We start from the raw sequence: 18,844 nt of genomic DNA, 5'->3' as shown, positions 1-18,844 counted from the left end.
GATGATCCATAGATGTGTGGCTCCTCTTGCATGATAGTATGATGATAGATGGAATTACTGGTGTCAATTTCACTTTGCCTCAGATCTACAAGATCTTGTTGAAGTTCTCGGTGTACTGCTGCTCTCAGATTGCTCATTGACAATCCAAGGTTACACTCAACGGCTCCTTTAAAGGCAGATTCTTTGGCTAACTTATCAGCTCTATCATGCATTCGAATCTAACTTTGTACAAGGTGTTGTCTCTGCCTTACCATTTACCTAATGTTCTCTCATTCATATAATATCCTCAGTAATCAGTCAAGTCTCCATGCACTTATGCAAGCATCTACCTCAGTATCATTGTAAAATATTACTCTTAAATCTAATCTTACACTATTCTTTTTTAAATTTTAAATTTAATTGTTCTGATTTATGTCATTATTGAAATTAATTATTGATCTCATTTTGTTCTCTTAATTAAGTTCATACTAATTATTGGTTAAAAACTAAACTAAATAAAATTAATTATCTAAGATTATTTTACTTTACAATTATCATTTGTCAAATTTTGTATATATTCATCTTGTCAGTCTCTACTGTTTTTTTTATTCTCTCCACCAAACTTGTGTATCCTTCATGGCTATCTGGTGACCTTTATTCTACTTCTATTTGTTTCAATTCTTTTGTTTACTTGAATTTATTGTTGTGTTTTGCTATAATTATTCTCTAATTATAGCAGACTTTGTATTTATGTAAGCATTTACCTCAGTGTCTTAGTAAAATCTTGCTCATAAATATAATCTTACCCTGTTACTTTTGTTTTTATTTTTAATTGTTAAATTTAATTGTAATTTGATTTATACGTAATTTATTGTAATTAATTACTGAGCTTATTTTTTTTCTTAAGTTCATACTAATTATAGGTTCACAACTAAGCTATATTAAATAATTGATTTTTAAGATTATTTTTACTTTACGATTATTATTTGTCTCTTTATTTTTTGCTATATATTATTCTTGTCAGTCTACTGTCTTTTTCTTCTCTCTTAACCTAACTACTGTGTCCTTCCTGGCTATCTACGGGGATCTTTACTCTACTTCTAATTATTTCTATTTTTTGTGTACCTACATTTATTGTTGTGTTTTGCTATAATTACTTTCTATTTACAGCAGTTTTAGTATTTAACTGTTCCTGTAATTGCTTATCTTATTGTATCGTGACATTATTGTATCTATATGCTTACTGATATTGATCCTGATCGAAATCTTCTGTCTCATATCCACACAAATCAGCACATTGATCATCATTATTGCAGGTATTACACAGCAAATCTTGCAAAAAACAAACTCCTAAATAGCACCTGCTTATCAGTTTACAACCAAAATGTTAGGTCACTTGGTAAACATTTTGATGATATAAATGCACTACTCACAGCTCTAGGTACTAAATTATCATTCATCATTTTAACAGAAACTTGGCTAAGTAAAGACTATAACCAACTCTACAATTTAGCTGGTTATAAAGCCATTCATAACTGCAGGCCTAATAAAAAGGAGGTGGCACAGCAATATATTACAAAGATACCTTCATCTGCAATAGTGTCATCAGTGATAGAGACGACTATTGTGAATATACCTTTGCCAAGTTCTCCAGTAAATCCCTTAAATCCTCTCTGACTATCGGTGCCATCTATTGATGCCGTCCATTGTGTACAAGAGCGCCTCCCATGCCCTTGCCCCACCCATAGCCCTACTGTTCAACAAATCTATAGAGTGTCACACCTTCCCTGATATCCTCAAAAAAGCAAGAGTAACGCCAGTCCATAAAGGAGGTAATCCGGCGGACATAAACAACTATAGACCAATATCAAATCTACCCATTCTATCAAAAATATTTGAAAAAATTATTTACAAACAGCTCTATTCCTACCTCGTAAAATTCGACATACTCAGCCCCTGCCAGTTTGGCTTCCGGTCCCAAAAGAGTACCAATGATGCAATCATTAGTCTCCTTGACATTATCTACTCAGCCCTTGACAAAAATGAGTTTCCGATTGGACTCTTCATTGACCTAAGAAAAGCCTTTGATACTGTTAATCACAACTACCTCTTACTTAAACTCCAGCATTATGGAATCCGAGGCCATGCCCTTGACTACATCCAATCCTATCTTAGTGACAGACACCAATATGTAACCATCAATGATACAACTTCTTCCACTCTACCAATTACCGTTGGAGTGGCACAGGGCAGTATCTTAGGACCTCTTCTATTTCTTATATATATAAACGATCTGCCTAATGTCTCTAATATTCTCAAACCTATATTGTTTGCTGACGATACTACCCTTATCTATTCAGACCTCAACCCACATACACTAAATAATGTTGTGAATAATGAATTAAAAAAAGTCCACTTATGGATGTCAACGAACAAACTAACATTAAACTTCGAAAAGACTTACTACATCTTATTTGGAAGCAAATCATCAAATGCAATTCAGCTACAGATAGACAACATTAACATCAGTAATAAAAATGATGGCAAGTTTCTTGGCCTATTCCTAGACAAGAGACTCAACTTCAGCACCCACATTCAACACATAAATAAGAAAGTCTCTAAGACAGTTGGTATACTCTCCAAAATCAGATATTATGTACCTAACTCTGCTCTCCTCTCACTATATTATGCACTAATCTACCCCTATCTTAATTATGGTATCTGTGCATGGGAGTCTACCACTGCAAACCACCTTAAGCCCATCATCACGCAGCAAAAATCTGCTATCAGAATAATAACTAACTCTGCTTTTAGACAACACTCAGCTCCCTTGTTTAAATCCCTAAACTTGCTAAATATTAACTCCCTCCACACATTCTCTTGTGTCAACTACATTTACAAAACCCTGTTCTTAAATGCAAACCATGCTCTGAAACTCTCCCTGGACAGATGTAATAAGACCCATTATCACCACACCAGAAATAAATATATCTTTGATATCCCCAGGGTCAAACTTAATCTGTGTAAACACTCTATGCAAATTAAGGGACCTAGTCTATGGAACTCACTCCCTAGTGAATTGAAAAACTGTAAAACTTTTGCCTTATTTAAAAGCAAAACCAAAAAGTACCTAATTTCATCTTCTTAGTTTCCTACACTGAGCTTTAAATTTACTGAGTACCTAGTGTTACCCAATCTCCTAATTTTTATGTAGTATCAAACAACCTTATCATTGTGTTCGTTGCTGTCTTCTTTTATGTGATAGCCATATGCTGTATTGTGACTACCAATTTTTGTCAACAACCATTCAAGCTGTCATTGCAATCAATCTTAGCTACCTATGTGCTTTAATATACTGTACCTACAATTTTCTCTCATCTTCTTTTTTTTTCATTCCATGTAACTGTTATCATTTTTTTGTCTATAAATTTTGCAAGTATTTACCTCCTTAAAATTTTCTTAGATTAAGGACCTGCCCGAAACGCTGCGCGTACTAGTGGCTTTACAAGACTGTAATTACCATATTATGTATCCTCACATTCCCAATGTACATTCTTGTATATGCATAAATAAATAAATAAATAAATAAATAAACTGATTTCCTAATACCAACATAGCTTTATTCTCAGACAACGTAAAGAATCTTATCATAAATAACAATCTCAATAAAAATCACATCATTCTGGGAGGTGATTTCAATATTGACCTGGGTCTTCAAAACAACCCTCAAGTTGACTATTTCCGTAACAGCATGCACTCCTGTATGCTAATCCCCACGCCCACCCGAGTCACTCAAACATCTGCCACTACCCTGGATCACCTATGGACTAATATAACAGCTCCCCTTACATCTGGGGTAATCTATGACAGAACAACTGATCACTATCCTACCTTCCTCATAGCAAACATGGACACAACACCACCAGAAAGCAAGAAATCTCAATCAGGCTACACAGTGAATCAGCTTTAGGCAATCTTTCTAATGCACTTCACAATATTAACTGGGAATCTGAATTTAATAATACACAGGATATTAACTCATTAACTAACCTCTTTCTCTCCAAAACTCTAAGCCTCTACAACACTCACTCTCCCCTCCTTACCAAACAAGTAACTGATAAAAGAAAAAATAACCCGTGGCTCACAAGTGGCATAATCAAATCAATCAACAAAAAACATGGATATGAAAAGAAATTTAGGATTGGCGTAGTTACAAAGGAAGTAGTTAAAAGGTACTCATCAGTGCTTACCAGTATCATAAGAAAAGCTAAACTTTCATATTATGAGACTAGATTCAAAGAAGCAAAAGGCAACATGGAAAGCACATGGAAAACCATCTCTAATATCCTAGGAACAAAACAACACTCCCACAACCAGATAACACTCTCTAAGGATGGCCTTACACCGTCATCTGATTTAAAAATGGCGAATGAATTTAATAGCTTCTTTTCATCGGTTGGTGCTAACCTTGCCAGTAAAATCCCACAGACTCAGACACATATCAACACATATCTCTCAAGCAGCTATCCAAACTCTCTTCTCCTTTCACCAGTCAGCCCGACAGATGTTGTGTCCATCATACACTCACTAAAAACCAAAGCTGGGAACATCAGTGAAATACCATCCATTGTATACAAGAGCGCCTCCCATGCCCTTGCGCCACCTATAGCTCTGCTGTTCAACAAATCCCTTGAGTGTCATACCTTCCCTGATATCCTTAAAAAAGCAAGAGTAACACCAGTTCATAAAGGAGGTAATCCGGCAGACATAAACAATTATAGACCAATATCGAACCTACCCATACTATCAAAAATATTTGAAAAAATTATCTACAAACAGCTCTACTCCTACCTCGTAAAATTCGACATTCTTTGCCCCTGTCAGTTTGGCTTCCGCTCCCAAAAGAGTACCAACGATGCAATTATTAGTCTCCTTGATATAATTTACTCAGCCCTTGACAAAAATGAGTTTCCGACTGGACTCTTCATTGACCTGAGAAAGGCCTTTGATACTGTTAATCACAATTACCTCTTACGTAAACTCCATCATTATGGAATCCAAGGCCATACACTGGACTATATCCAATCGTATCTTAGTGATAGACACCAATGTGTAGCCATCAATAATATAACCTCTCCCACTCTACCAATAACCGTTGGAGTGCCACAGGGCAGCATTTTGGGACCTCTCCTATTTCTTATATACATCAATGATCTGCCTAATGTCTCTAACATTCTGAAACCTATTTTGTTTGCTGATGATACTACCCTCATCTACTCTAACCCCAACCCACATACACTAAATAATGTTGTTAATAATGAACTAAAAAAAAGTCCACTTATGGATGTCAACCAACAAACTAACACTTAACATAGAAAAGACCTACTACATCTTATTTGGAAGCAAATCTACAAATGCAATTCAGCTTCAGATAGACAATGTAAACATTAGCAATAAAAATGATGGAAAGTTTCTCGGCCTATTCCTAGACAAGAGACTCAACTTCAGTACCCACATACAACACATAACTAAGAAAGTCTCTAAAACAGTTGGTATACTCTCCAAAATCATATATTATGTACCTAACTCTGCTCTCATCTCTCTATATTATGCACTAATCTATCCCTATCTTAATTATGGTATCTGTGCATGGGGTTCAACCACTGCAAACCACCTCAAGTCCATCATCACCCAGCAAAAATCTGCTATCAGAATAATAACAAATTCTGCTTTCAGACAACACACAGCCCCCTTGTTTAACTCCCTAAACATGCTAAATATAATCACACTCTACAAATTCTCTTGTGTCAACTACATTTACAAAACCCTGTTCTTAAATGCAAATCCTGCTCTGAAACTCTCCTTGAACAGATGTAATAGGACCCATTATCACCACACCAGAAATAAATATCTCTTTGATATCCCCAGAGTCAAACTTAATCTGTGTAAACACTCTATGCAAATAAAGGGACCCAGTCTATGGAACTCCCTATTGAATTGAAAAGCTGTCCAACTTTTGCGTCGTTCAAAAACAATACTAAAAAGTACCTAATTTCATCTTCATAGTTTTTTACCTTTTGCTTTAAAATTGCATTGTATCTATTGCTACCCAATCTCACAATCTTTATGTACCAATCTGAACATCTTTATCATTGTGATCATTGCTGTCTTCTTATATGTGCTGTCAATCTGCTGTATGGTGTCTATTAATCTTGTTTAAATTACCAATCAAGCTGTCAATGTAATCAATCAGAGCTTTAATATACTAATGTGCTTTAATATACTTACTAATCTCTCTCATCTCGCTTTTTTTCTTGCAATATATTTGTTATCATTTTATTAATTCTGATACAATTTACCTACTTAAAAATTATCTGTTAGATTAAGGACCTGCCCGAAACGCTGCGCGTACTAGTGGCTTTACAAGAGTGTAAATACTGTACTATGCTATGTATTCTCACAAACCCAATGTACCTTCTTGTATATAAATAAATAAATAAATATTTAAATAAAGTATACCTAGGTCATAAAAGTATTTGTGTGTACGTCTGATACCATACTACTTGTGTAAAGGAGGAAATGTAGATGTTTATCTCTCAGAAAGTTTAGTAATATGTTCATTGCTTGTGATGTGTGTATATGTATGTATTAACACGATGTACAGAACGGGGTGAGAATAGCTTGAGCTACCTCATCCCTTTGTGTGTATTTTACCTCAATAAACTTATTTCAATTTCAATTTCCCCTTCTTTCTCTCTCTCTCTCTCTCTCTCTCTCTCTCTCTCTCTCTCTCTCTCTCTCTCTCTCTCTCTCTCTCTCTCTCTCTCTCTCTCTCTCTCTCTCTCTCTCTCACTCTCTCTCTCCTCTGGTTCTTGGACACCACCATCCTAATTTCTATAATGTAACAATATAAATATATTTTATATTGTTACAGTATAATTATACAGATTTTACACATAAAATTTTTACAGATATGTGTTGTAATCATGTATGTGGCTGGATGTGTAGCACAGTTTGCATCGGTTTTGTACTCCTAAGGTTTCCTAACGTCAAGAAACTGTCGTACTTATGTGCCCTTATCCTAACCTACCAGAGGATCCAAAACAGAAAATGGGACAGTATGTCAATTTCGCGAGCCGCTTCGATTTTCTAATGCGAAAATTATTGGCCTTAGGTAGAGTATACGTCAAAATGCGACGCTCTATTAGGAAGTCGGGCTAATTCATTGCCCCGAAAGTCCCTTAATATGACATGGTATATTATTATTGAAACTTATAAATTGACTTCATTGTGTTTTTTTCCCATTACACTAAAATAATGCATGATGTATTGAATGGTATATGGTAAGAGACTAGCCTTGAGAGACGAGAGGAGGGTTTCCAGGTCGGACCATATGGTGTCCGGGCGGGAGAGGTCGACGACGACCAGGAGGGTGAGGCGGGCCATGGCGCGGGCGGTGAGCGGCGTGGCTAGCAGAGGGGTGAACAGGGCTCCTCCTCCCAGCTCCCACAAGTGACAAACGTCCTTCACCTGTCAACACCACATCACACATGCATAACGAAGACCAATAGCAACGAGTCTCATCATCAAGAGGTTACTAAACTCATGGAGTTACTATTGAATTAGCAGTCTCCGTGGTGTAGTGGTAAGACACTCGCCTGGCGTTCCGCGAGTGCTATGTCATGGGTTCGTATCCTGGCCGGGGAGGATTTACTGGGCGCAATTCCTTAACTGTAGCCTCTGTTTAACGCAACAGTAAAATGCGTACTTGGATGAAAAAACGATTCTTCGCGGCAGGGGATCGTATTCCAGGGACCATAGGATTAAGGACTTGCCCGAAACGCTACGCGTACTAGTGGCTGTACAAGAATGTAACAACTCTTGTATATATCTCAAAAAAAAAAAAAAAAAAAAAAAAAAAAAAAAAAAAAAAAAAAAAAAAAAAAATATTGATACTAAACGAGTATATTTAATGTTTTTCCTGCCCGAAACGCTTTGCGTAATAGTGGCTTTAGGCATTGTATGTACTAGCTCTATCTATAAAGCCAACAAACTTTGTAAAATCTCTTTATGTATGTACCTTACCTAAATAAAATTATATTATATATTATTATTATAGTAGGCTCAGTACTAGGCTTCACTTACTGAGTGAAGCCTAGTACTCCCCACATTCTATATAATGGGTACACACGACAAAACTTACACTTTTACAGTATAGGAGACACCGAGAAAGAGAAAGAGAGAGCGGAGAGAGAATAAAGAAAACTTTAATTACTGTGAAGAAGAGCACAAAAGAACACGACCAAGTTCAAGAACATCCGGAAGTACATGGGGGCAAGGAAGCAGCCACCATTATCTATAGTTGTTACAATATATGGTAAGGCGCTATACACAGTACTTTCATGGAAGGGACGACACATGGAGAACCTAATTGTTAATACACACATCTCACATAAATGTTTGCGTGCAACATGCGCTAATAAATTATTATTATTATTATTATGTGAAGAACCCAACAAGATAATTATAGATATAAATATAAGATATAGAGGAAGTGACACACCAGAATTATACAACCAAGTAATCGCAATGATGGATACAAACAGACCAGAAATAGAGTACCAGGAACCTCTGCCACCCATTGATCACTGTTTTAGTCATGAATCATTCATTGGAAATGCAAAAGGGATTATAATTCCTGTTATCGGGTATAGGAAGCCTGTACTTGGCCTTATCGACCGTCCCCTATAGGCCAGTTACTGAATTTACACAGAATGGAACCTAAAACACTCCACAAACTCCCGGCTACCTATTTACTGCTAGGTGAATAGAGACATTATTTAAAGGAAACGTGCCAAACCGTTTCTACATTTCTACTCTGCTCGGGGATTGAATCCGTATCCCTAGATTGTGAGCTGAGAACGCAGACTACTGTGCTACAGGACCCTATGAATGAGGAACCTTATGAAAGCAGCTGAGTGGGACGCTAAGCTTGAAGAGATGCCGGGAAATAAGGTGATGGAGCAGTCCAGCCCAGAGGCAACAGGTTCATCCAGACAAAATGGAGCGGAAGAGAGTCAAACAATCTATGGTTCCTCAATAAGGTGTTAACTACGTCAACACAAAATAGAACACGAAACAACAGATATAAACTGAATAAGTTTAGATTTAGGAAAGATATGTGTAAATACTGCATTGAAAACAGGACTGTTGATTTGTGGAACAAATTACCAGGTAATACAATAGACGTGGGGTCGTCTGATTGTTTCAAGCGTAAGTCACACACATATATATGAATGAGTTTGGGTGGATGAAAATAAGAACTGCTTCACATAGGACATCGGCAGTTTAATTAATTTCTGCGTTCTTAACAGTTACAACAAAACTTTGAAAAAGTACAATGAACAGTCTCATACAGTCATACAATTTAGGCAGTCTCCGTGGTGTAGTGGTAAGACACTAGCCTGGCGTTCCGCGAGCGCTATGTCATGGGTTCGTATCCTGGCCGGGGAGGATTTACTGGGCACAATTCCTTAACTGTAGCCTCTGTTTAACGCAAAAGTAAAATGTGTACTTGGTTGTAACAACGATTCTTCGCGGCAGGGGATCGTATTCCAGGGACCATAGGATTAAGGACCTGCCCGAAACGCTACGCGTACTAGTGGCTGTACAAGAATGTAACAACTCTTGTATATATCTCAAAAAAAAAAAAAAAAAAAAAAAAAAAAAAAAAAAAAAAAAAAAAAAAAAAAAACAGAGTACGAAGTAGAAGAGGAAAGGAGCAGGAGAGCTAGAAGTACTTGAACTAGCAGATCAGCCGAGCAAACAATATGAAGATGACGTAGCAGTGTAAGCCAGAGACTAACCCAAACTGCTAGAAGGCCATATCAGGACGAATTTAATAGTGACATTGGTTATCATTATTCAAAATTGAATGAAAAGATATACAAAACAAAAGGAAAGGGAATAGCATAAGAGTGAGTAAATGACATTTTCATGACAACAGGAACCTAAAAAATAATATATTAAACCTAAAACTATCAGGAGCAAATTTACACTTGGTTATTACGTGAACGTGAAGAAACAGTGTATAAGCCACTGATAAGACTCATTCAGTTTCACTTCAGAGTCAGGAAACTTTCCAAAATTGTGGCCAATTAGGAAATATAATAAATACAAATTTTTAAGCAAAGGCATTAAATTATTTACAGTTTGCCCTGCAAAGTATCAGATAAAATAGTCAGGTATGGATAGAGAAAACGGAATTCATTGTCGATAAACAACAGGTTCAGGGCTGGAAAATCTTGCTTAACTCTAGTGATTCAGCAGGTGACATCGACCTACTCAAGAGGTAATTAAGTGATTGACTCACCAGGGTCTTGCCAGCCTTCCTGCCGTAGGTGTACTCCAGCGCCAGGGTCTGGCGGGCCGCCTCCTCCCTGTCCAGGAACCTCTGGATCATTGTTGTCTTCCCCTGAAACATGTCTACAACATGTCTATAACCTGTCTATAACCTGCCTCTAACATGTCTATACCTACCACTAACATGTCTATAACCTGCCTCTAACATGTCTATACCTACCACTAACATGTCTATAACCTGCCACTAACATGTCTATAACCTACCACTAACATGTCTATACCTACCACTAACATGTCTATAACCTGCCACTAACATGTCTATAACCTGCCTCTCACATGTCTATAACCTGCCACTAACATGTCTATAACCTGCCTCTCACATGTCTATAACCTGCCTCTAACATGTCTATAACCTGCCTCTCACATGTCTATAACCTGCCTCTAACATGTCTATGACCTAACTACCACGCCTATAACAAACCTCTATTCATGGAGCTCGGTGTTTTGAGAGAAACAATGTACATTTGTGTACAAACACAGGAGACTGTTTGCACACGATACTAATATTGGGGGAGTGTGAAGCACAAGATACATTGTGAGTTTGAAGCACAAGGTGGGTAAATATGACGATGAAATTAGGTACTTTTTGGTTTTACTTTTGAATAAGTACTCTATGCTAATCCCCACAGTCACCAAGATCACACGAATTACTCAAACATCTGCTACAACTCTGGACCACATGTGGACTAATATAACAGCCCCCCCCCCTTGTCTCTGGTACAATCACTGACAGAACAACAGATCACTATCTTACCTTCCTCTCAGCAAACATGTACATAACACCCTCAGTTACCAATAAACTTACCTTTAGACTACACAGCAAACCATCAACAGGGAACCTCTTAAGTGCACCTCGTAATATAAACTGGGAATCTGAACTCAGTAATACACAGGATATAAATTCATTAGCTGGCATCTTTCTCTCCACAACTCTAAGCCTCTACAACACTCACTGTCATCTCCTCACCAAGCAAGTTACTGACAAAAGATTAAACAACCCCGTCCCTGTCCTCTTAAAAAGAACGTCGCTTTTGGCCGTTTGTCCGTATGGCCGAATTTGGACGTAATTTGAAATTGAAAAAAATATGAAAATAAATTTGGGATTTTTTTTTTCAACAACAGTAAGTTAAGGGTCCTCTGATAGGTTAGGTGGGCAGGAAATTCTCATAAAGTTTCAAAACGTTATGAAAAACGTTAATTTAAAGTGTCCTCTTATAACCTCTGCACGTACGCCGGACGACTCAAATAGAAAACGGAACAGAACGTCACTTTTGTGAGTGGATTTCATTTCAAATTACGTCCAAATTTGGCCATAGTGCGCATACGAGCCAAAAGTGACGTTCTTTTTAAGAGGACGGGTTGCACAAGTGGCATATTTAAAGCAATTAACAAGAAACGCGAAAAAAACATAGGATTGACCTAGTTAAAAAAAAAAATTAAGAGATTATCATCAATGATTATCAATATAATACGAAGAGCCAAAGCTTCATTTTATGAGAATAGATTTATAGAAGCAAAGGGAAATATGAAAAGTATATGGAAATCCGTCTCTAATATCCTAGGATCAAAACAACAATCACATAACAACCAGATAAAACTCTCCGAAGATGGTTACACGCTTGCAACAGACTTAGATGATGCAACTGAATTCAAAAGCTTCTTTTCATCAATTGGTGCTAACGTTGCCAGAAAAATCCCAAAGACCCAGACACATGTTACTACATATCTCACCGGCAGCAATCCTAACTCTCTGCTCTTTTCACCAGTCAGCCCGACAGACATTATATCCATAATTCAATCCCTTAAAACCAAAGCTGGGAACATTATTGAAATACCATCTATGCCATATAAGAGTGCTGTCCCTGCTCTTGCACTACCCCTTAAACTCTATTATCCAACAAATCTCTAGTGTCGTAATTTCCCTGATCTACTTAAAAAAGGCAAGAGTAACACCAGTTCATAAAGGAGGTGAGACAGCTGACATAAACAATTACAGACCAATATCAAATCTACCTATACTTTCAAAAACATTTGAAAAATTATTTATAAACAGCTCTCTTCCTACTTCGTTAAATTCAACATATTAAGTCACTGCCAGTTTGGCTTCCGTCAAAAAAAAATTCTCATTATCTGCTGATGTAGACCTGACCAAATGTAAACTGTGTCAACAAAATTATTCGCACACCCTCCGTCACTATGTGATGGAGTGCGAAAAGATACGTGAATTTAGAGACAATTCTATAACCAATGTTCCAGCGATGTGTCAATATTTCATTCAAAATGATCTGCTACCAGAAATTTTAGCCAAATATCCCCAGTTTGCTAACTGTAGGTAGTAACTGAGTGATTGTAACCTATCCACCGCTGCCCACTGGATGGGGGGCGGTGTGCAGGACAAACATATCAATTTTGACACTAGCTCTCCACATATGTCATTGCTTAATTTAGAACCTGTACTTGAGGTCGATCTCGAACCCATTGTTGATGTGACGACTTATATTGAATTTTGTAACTAGCTCATCAAGATTGTAACTTGCTTAGCTAAATGAATTGTGGGGTTCAGTCCCTGAGCCCATTATGTGCCTCTGTAACCCTTTCCACTACCGCCCACAAGATGGGTATGGGGTGCATAATAAATGAACTAAACTAAATGTTCCCAAAAAGAGTATCAATGATGCTATTATTAGCCTGCTTGATATAATCTACACAATCCTTGACAAAAATGAGTTCCCAATTGGGCTCTTCATTGACCTTAGAAAGGCCTTTGATACTATAAACCTTAACTACCTCTTACTTAAACTTCACCACTATGGTATCTGAGGCCTTGCTTTGGACTATATTCGTTCCTATCTCAGTGACAGACACCAATATGTAGTCATCAATAACATACCCTCCCTCACTCTACCATTAACAGTAGAGGTGCCACAGGGCAGCATCTTGGGACCTCTCCTGTTTCTTATACATCAATGATTTGCCAAATGTTTCTAACATTCTTAAACCTTTACTATTTGTTGACGATACTACCTTCACCACCGTAGTCCTGGTAGTACAGTCGGGTTCGTTCTCGACGCACTATCGAGATTTCTGGGTTCGAATCCCGGGCAGGACAGAAATGGTTGAGCACATTTCCTTCCCACCTAATGCGTCTGTTCACCTAGCAGTAAGTACGTACTCAGGAGTTAGTCAGTTGGTTGTGGGGTTGCATCCTGGGCGGGGTCAGTAATTCGACCCTGGTGGGGGGGGTGCGGGGGGGGAGAGGGGGGCTCGATAAAAGCCTAACGTGTTTGAATACACTCTGGCTTCCTGTCCCCAGACACAGTGAATTATTACCTATTCTGACCCCAACCCACACACTAAATAATATTGTAAATAATGAATTAAAAAAGGTCCACTTATGGATGTCAACCAACAAACTTACACTAAACATAAAAAAGACCTATTTAATTTGATTTGGTAGTAAATTATCAAATCAAACTTAACTTCAAATAGACAATGTTAACATTAGCAATAAAAAAGGGGGAAAGTTCCTTGGGCTAATCATAGACAACTTCAGCACTGTCAGAAAACCCAACACCATTTACTAATACTAAATACAATATGCAGATAATATTGCTGTTGTTGTGTAAATAACAAATTAACCCTAGAAATAGTGACTATTCATACAGAAAATGTAGAACAGTGGAAATTTCCGTCAATAGAAAATGGGATATTATTGCCACATGTCGCTATTAATTCACCAGCTAATTCTGTTGGGAACATTCTTAATACAGAAGTCTTTGGACTGTAGTCTTCATAAAAACATTTAACTTGAATCAACTTAATTTATAGTACCAAAATAGAGTAAATGTGACCTTTCTACCACTTTTTGACATCAGGACAGTAATGTTAGATAGATAGGATTATTTTCCGGTTAGAACATGAGGCAGCGACCAACCCATGGTGAGCATTATTCTAATCTCTTTATTTAAGTTACCAATATTTCCTCTGATATAGCTGGCATATATATTTATTAATTCTGCTAGACTTTACCTACTTAAAATTATCTGTTAGATTAAGGACCTGCCCGAAACACTGTGCGTACTAGACCATAACCCCCCATAATGTGTAAGGAAAGTGATTTGTGAGACATTTTAGAAATACAGTCCACTTTATCATACAATTTGCTATCGAAAAATATAAATTAACATAAATATAAGTTCTATATAAATTCATATAAATTAAATAAATATAAGTTTCACAGGTCAGTTCCCCACAAGCACCCACATACAACACAGCCAAAAAAGTATGAAAAATGGTCAGTATACTTTCTAAAATCACCTGAACCCATTATGTGCCTCTGTAACTCTTTCCACCATGGTCCACGGGATGGGTATGAGGTGCATAATAAAGAAAAAAATTGAATCTTTCCCACTCTGCTCTCCTCTCCTCTCCTTGGCTTGTATACCATTGTAGGGAAGAGACCTGTTTGGATTAAGGAACTCCTATAGCCAAGGGCGCCTATCATTTGGGTGGACATCACTTCGGATTTGTAGTCTTGAGGTTCTGGGTTCGATCCCTGGTGGAGGCAGAGACAAATGGGCAAAAGTTTATTTCACCCTGATGCCCCTGTTACCTAGCAGTAAATAGGTACCTGGGAGTTAGATAGCTGCTACGGGCTGCTTCCTGGGGTAGAGGCCTGGTTGAGGACCAGGCTGCGGGGACACTGAAGCCCCGAAATCATCTCAAGAAGGTCAAGGCAGTCACCCATGTCCCATACCCATACAGTGGGCGACGGTCAACCATGCCTGTCCACGTCTACAGACATCCCTATCTTACATACAGTATCTGTGCAGGGGGTTCAACCACTGCAAATTACCTCAAGCCCATCATCACCCGGCAAAAATCTGTTAGAATAATAATAATAATTTATTTACAAGAAGATAAAATGGGTTGGCGAGGATACATAAGATTGGTATTCCTAAATTCATGTAAAGCCACAAACACACATAGCATTTCGGGCAGGTCCTTAATCTGACATATCAGATAAGATGAAAGGGTACACTGTATCAAGGTTTTATATCAACAAATAATTACAACATAAGTTAACAGAGGTGATTATACATATGTGTAACTAGCTGTACCTGGCCACGCGTTGCTGTGGTTCAGCAACACATGTGCGTTGCTGAGCCATAGCTATCTTCCCCTGTCTCCCAGTCCTCCCCCACCATTTCCCTTCTCCCTTGTTCCCTCGTCCTCCCAACCATTCCTCACTCCCCCGTCTCCCTCGTCCTCCCAGCCATTCCGCACTCCCCTGTCCCCTCATCCTTCCCACTATTTGACCCCCCCTCCCCCGTCCCTTGTTCCTCCCCACCATCCCCCACTCCAGCGTCCCCTCGTCCTCCTAACCATTCCCCACTCACTGTCCCCTTCCCTTCGTGGTGTCGAAGGGCACCACGTAGGGGCCTTGTGATCCATCGGACCGCCCGCTAGAGGGGTTGCCCATGAGGGGCCGCCCTGAGTGGATGGCTGGGTGTCCAGGCTGGGGCGATAGGGAGGAATGGGGTCTTAGCACTAGTGTGGGAGAATGGAGGATGCAGTAGAACTTCCCTGTTGAAAAGGGGGAGCATCGCTGGGGACAACACACCCTTCCTGCACTAGCCCGCACTCGGCCTCCCTGGCTGCCCTGGATGGGGGGTAGAAATAGCCTAAGCTACTCTATCCCTTTGAGATGTATTTATTGCTTATCTCAATAAACATACTTGAACTTGAACTTGGCTGCCCTGGTAGGTTGTATCCCTTGGTTCTAGGCCCCAAACTCTTAGAAGGATTGATGCATGGTTGACGACACGACTTCTCTTACCCAGGCTCATGGGGTGGGCGACCAGGCCCCTGAGTCGGACTGTGCTGAAGAGAGCACAGTCAGACCCTAATGGAAGACCGGGCTCTGTAGCCCCTGCTACATTGGGCCCAGACCGGGTTCTGTAGCCCCCGCTACATTGGGCCCAGACCGGACTACTTTTCCCCTCTCCCCTCCCTCTTCTGTGGTAGGGTCGAGCCCCAAGCCCCTCTGTGGTGACTACCTCGTCCCCTTGCACGGCTCCATCTCTCATTGTGACTACTGCGCCTTATGACCCCTCTCTCCCTAGAGGTTCTCACCACCGTCCCCGCAATGGCCGCTCTCCCACGCTCCCTTCCCATACTAATTCGTATCATGCCTTGTTTGGTCCTGCCAAGTGGACTAAGTATTTTGACCTCCATCATTTAGATTCTATTCCTGACGATTTTTCCCTCCATAGGCACCTTGTTGATTCAGTAGATGCCTCTGTTACTTTCAACCCCACCCATCTCAGTACACGTTTCATTGCTGCTCCTTCTCAGGATGCAGCTACCCGCTTAGCCGCCTTATCCTGCATTGGCGAGACCCCTGTTCGGGTCTCCAAGAACGCTCAGTTAAATGCCAGTGTTGGCACTGTTCTCCTCCCGCACCATGTTGCAACTGGTGTTAGGAATCTAAAGGACAGCCACGAAGATATTAAGCATATCCTCGAAGCCCAAGACCATTCTGTCCTCCAGGTGGACACGTTTACTCATTCTCCTCGTGGTCGTCGCCGAAGTGCATTTTCCCCCAGGCTCGCTGCCTCAATTGCGGTGAGGCCCACCCTACCTTCTCCTGCACGTGTATACATTACAAACTTGAGGCAGCCGTCCTCAACTTGAAGCACCGGGACCATTTGTCTTTTTCTGAGACGAGGCGCCAAGTTCGCCGTCTCCCCCTCTCACTGGCGTCTCTTATGCTCGCATGTTGCACTCTTTCTCTCCTTGTCCTTACCAGCTTTCTCAGTCTCACAACCGTTTCCAGACCTTAGACCCGGACACCCCCCACTGCCTCCTCCCCTGTTCCTTTACGTTCTGTCCCGAAGGGTCGCCCTCCTGGCTCTCTGTCTGGGGTTCCCCTTCTTTTTACCCAGTCTGTCATGTCTCTTGTGTCTTCTTTCTTATCTCCCTCTGATCCTCCTTCTCATCCTTCTCCTTCATCTCTTAGCTCTCCACGCCGCCAATCTGTGCGGGCTGATGTCCATCACTCTCCCAGCGATCATCATGTTGTTCGCTCTCGTTCTTCTTCTCCTGTTGAGACGTGCGAGTCTGTTGCCCAGTACATTGCTGCTGGAACACCTGTCTTTTTTAGTCAGAAGTGAAAGCCTGACTCATCTCCCTGCTCCCCGGCGGGTAAAAAGGCTTCACTTTCTTCCTCGCCTGCACATCTGACTCTATCACTCCATCCCCTCCCGTTTCGATGATTAAGCTCCCTGTTCTTGCTATAGAGGTTTCTTTGGCCCCGCTTCCCTCTCGGTTGCTGCCCTTGCTGAGGTATGCTCCCCGATTTCTGCCCCTCCTCCTCCTCCTCCTGCTGTCCTTGACTGCCCCTCTCGGTTGTCTCCTCCTCCTCCGGACCCTGCTCGTCCGCCTCTGGTCTGTCCTCCTGCTCCCTTTCCTCCATTCTTGATCAGTTTACACATGCCCCCTAATCCTGACTTTGCTGACCCTGATCCTGATCTTCTTTAACGTGCTGTGTTCCTTTTAACCTTTGTTTCTTCATTGTTCTCTGTTGCTGTTCTTTCTCTTTTTGTCAATGTCCTTCTTCAATAGAATATTCGTGGATATTATGCCAATTTCCATGAATTCCAACGTCTGATTTCACAGTTTTCGCCCCTTTATGTCTGTCTCCAGGAGCCGATGCTTGGTGCTCGTCCTAGTCGCTTTCGTGGCTATTCCTTTCTCTCATGCCCCTCACCCAGCTTTTGCTGGGGCCCATAACTCTACTGCTCTCTTGATTCGTTCTTCGTCCCCCTACTTTTTCCATCGTCTCTTTGATGTTCTTCTGCCTGTGTCTTTGCGCGTAAATAGTACACGGTTTGTTCCATTTATCTCCCCCCAAATGTCCCGCTTTCTCTTCCTGATCTTAAACACCGACTGGACTCCTTGTAGGAACCTGTGCTCCTGCTGGGTGATTTCAATTATCGACATACCCTCTGGAGTGATGTTCTGACAAACACCCAGGGTCACCTTCTCGAACCGTTCATCCTCTCTTCTTCCCTCTCTCTTCTGAATTCTGGTGAGCCCACTCGTTTGAACTCTTGGACTCGCACCCTTTCTTATCCTGATCTTTCTCTTTGCTCATCGTCTCTTTACTTGGATTTCACGTGGCGAGTTCATGATGACCTCCATGGCAGTGACCATTTACCCATCCTTGTTACCTTTTTTCTTTTCACCCTCCCCTCTCCTTCCCGAGGTGTAGGTTTGCCGAGGCTGACTGGCGCCTATTTACCCACCATGCTACTCTCTCCAACCTCTCCATTCTGCCCTCCTCGTTTTTCATGACACCGTCTTCGTCGCTGCCCTCCACTCTATTTCTCGCTCTACCTCTCAGGGAACGCGGAAGTGCATTCCCTGGTGGAATGTGGAC

The 18,844-nt window shown here is 40.4% G+C and overlaps 1 protein-coding gene across 3 annotated transcripts in view; it reads right to left on the bottom strand.

Moving 5' to 3' along the window:
* LOC123751403 (cytoplasmic dynein 2 light intermediate chain 1) overlaps window positions 1-18,844 on the bottom strand; it is a 191,427-nt gene that overhangs the window by 35,369 nt on the left and 137,214 nt on the right. For 2 of the 3 annotated variants that reach the window (XM_069326253.1, XM_069326252.1), the window contains 2 exons: window positions 10,352-10,453; window positions 7,336-7,509 (listed from right to left, as the gene is read on the bottom strand). In XM_069326253.1, coding sequence (XP_069182354.1) covers window positions 7,336-7,509; window positions 10,352-10,453 — 276 coding nt within the window. The remainder of the gene's footprint in view (window positions 1-7,335; window positions 7,510-10,351; window positions 10,454-18,844) is intronic. The other variant, XM_069326254.1, reaches the window with a different exon arrangement.

This window comes from Procambarus clarkii, chromosome 18 (genome assembly GCF_040958095.1).
Source record: "Procambarus clarkii isolate CNS0578487 chromosome 18, FALCON_Pclarkii_2.0, whole genome shotgun sequence".
Lineage (NCBI taxonomy): Eukaryota > Metazoa > Arthropoda > Malacostraca > Decapoda > Cambaridae > Procambarus > Procambarus clarkii.
This window is presented reverse-complemented; position numbering and strand designations above follow the sequence as displayed.